The following is a 2506-nucleotide window of genomic DNA, read 5'->3' on the forward strand; positions in this document are numbered from 1 at the left end:
TTTTCATTTTTCAATTTCTGCTTAATGCTGCAGTGATAATCATAGTGATACTTCTAGGAGTCGCCTACGCGATCTGTGCTGTTGCAAAAGTTGAACCATTACCAAGACGGATTTTACTGGTTATTATGATCGGTAATGTATAAAAAGACTATAACCATTAAGCAAAGCTGCTACTCGTCAGCACTGGAAATCACTCGGTTAGCTTCTTTTTATTTTGCAGCCTCTGTAATGGTAGTGATTTTGACGGTCGCACTTTACATCATCGTCTCCGCCAGAAAAAAAGATGTCTCAGCGAGCATGTCGATGCCGGTGATTCAACGGTACTCAGAAGTTGATGAAACAACAATGGAGGCTTTCTTCAGAGACATGGAGAGGGAGAGGCCCATCAGATTTTCCCAACAGCAACTGGCGGTTTACACTGATTATTACTCCCAGAGATTGGGGTCAGGCGGTTTCGGAGTAGTCTACAGAGGGACGTTCCCAAACGGTGTGCAGATTGCCGTAAAGATCCTCAACCGAAGCTTGGATGAAAGAGTCAAAGAGCAGTTCATGGCTGAAGTTAGTACCATCGGAAGGATCCATCACATTAACCTGGTTAGACTCTACGGATTTTGCTTCGACTCCACGATGTGGGCTCTAGTCTACGAATTCATGGGCAATGGATCTCTCGACAAATATCTTTTCACCGAGAATCGAGTTATCAGGTGGGAAGAACTGCACCGGATTGCCATCGGAACTGCGAAGGGACTCGCATACTTACACGAAGACTGCCAGCAGAAGATAATTCATTACGATATAAAACCCGGCAACGTTCTTCTCGACGTGAATTTCATCCCCAAAGTAGCTGACTTTGGATTAGCCAAGCTACGTAATCGAGAAAGTAGCTATGTGACCCTCACTGGTGCTCGTGGAACTCCCGGCTATGCAGCTCCCGAACTCTGGTTTCCTTCTCCAATTACTGAAAAATGCGACGTTTACAGCTTCGGCATGATGCTGTTTGAAATCATTGGCAGGAGGAGAAACCTTCACGTGGAAAACGATGAGGAAGTAGAGTGGTTCCCAAGATGGGTGTGGGAGAAATTTAACCAGGATAGACTGGACGAGGTGGTGATGGTTAGTGGAATCGAGGAGAAGTGCAACGAGACGGCAAAACGAGCCGTACTGGTTGCTCTGTGGTGTGTTCAGTACACGCCGGATGCAAGGCCGCCGATGAGCTCCGTGGTGAAGATGTTGGAGGGAGGGGTGAGGATTCTGGGCCCTCCGGATCCCTTTCAGCGATTTGCTTCATACGAAGCCAGTGATGTGAGCTGGATGGACGACAAGACGACGACTACAGGAGCAGGTGAGTTTCGTTACAGAGATGCCAATCCCATTGTGGGCGGTGTGACATCTTCTTCATCTTCTACTGAATTTCTTCGTCGATATTAATGTCCAACCATGATAGAACACTGTAGAAATAAAGAAAAGATCCTTAAAACCCTTAAAAAGGATGTTTCATGTTATATGGCACACTAAGATTGTGATTTTGTCTCAACTCTCAAGTTTGGATCTAAGCAATATCAGGAAACAATTCAATTAAAGTAGCCATAAATTAATTCTAATTATAATCCAATTTGATAACTAAAATGTTCTCTTAAGTGGATAATGTTAATTCCCAATAGCAATCCTCCAATCCTTTAATATTAATCACCCTTGCAGTTATAGTTATTTGTTATGGTTCCTAGCCATAGATCTAGTAACTCAGCGAGTTGAATATGAATCCAGCACTGTTTGAGGGTTTCTTATCATGTTTTTGTGAAAAAAAACTCTCTTATACTTCTCTTTTCATGTTAGGATTGAAAAAGAGTTTCATTTTCTTAATTATGAACGAACCTAGCTAGTCAAGGAAGCTCCTTGAGGCCACAACGTGGAACCCCCTTTCTTATGGCTCACTTTAAGGTAGGGTTTTCAATTTCATGCAGCACTGGTTCCTTACGTAAAATAGAAACATATATCTAATCTCAATGCTTGGAATAAGATTAGCAAATACCTCTAGACGTCAACACCCAACCAGCAACAAGAACTCGTCCTCCTTCCTGGGTAGACTCACGTCAAGACCTCTCCTTTTCTAGAATTTTCGTGAAGAGGTAGTCTCTCCCTTGCAGCTCGGAAGAGAAGGGTGATACCTCTTCCTTTTCCTTCCAAGATCTTCTCAAAGACTTCCCCAATGGATGCAGCAAACCACCAAGAGAGTTCATGCCAAGAACCCTAGAATAGGGAGCCTAGAAAGAACCTAAATTACCCTAGTGTATGCTAATTCTGAACTTACTTTATTTTTCCATCCTTACCCCTTAAATAGGGTAATTAACATCAACATAGGTTAGGGTTATAAAACCCAATTCTAACCCTACCTTTAAGTCTTATTACAAATCAATAAAATTCGAAATTAAAAATAACATAAATAATAAAAGTAAAGTAGATGACTCAGTGTTATTGAGTCCATAACATCTGCCCCCCTTGGAGATCA

The 2506-nt window shown here is 42.3% G+C and overlaps 1 protein-coding gene across 1 annotated transcript; it reads left to right on the forward strand.

Moving 5' to 3' along the window:
- The first annotated feature begins 345 nt into the window (after positions 1 to 345).
- On the forward strand, positions 346 to 1428 carry LOC137950280 (rust resistance kinase Lr10-like). The gene has a single exon (XM_068796670.1). It carries the CDS (start codon positions 346 to 348, stop codon positions 1426 to 1428), a length of 1083 nt encoding a protein of 360 aa, XP_068652771.1.
- Positions 1429 to 2506: the final 1078 nt, after the last annotated feature.

The sequence above is a fragment of the Aristolochia californica genome, unplaced genomic scaffold (assembly GCF_029961685.1).
Source record: "Aristolochia californica isolate CCGP_79_NKW_82.1479 unplaced genomic scaffold, dmAriCali1.0.hap1 SCAF_14, whole genome shotgun sequence".
Lineage (NCBI taxonomy): Eukaryota > Viridiplantae > Streptophyta > Magnoliopsida > Piperales > Aristolochiaceae > Aristolochia > Aristolochia californica.

Coding starts and splice junctions, on each gene's coding strand:
- LOC137950280 (XM_068796670.1), top strand. CDS start 346: ATGGAGGCTTTCTTCAGAGACATGGAGAGGGAGAGGCCCATCAGATTT.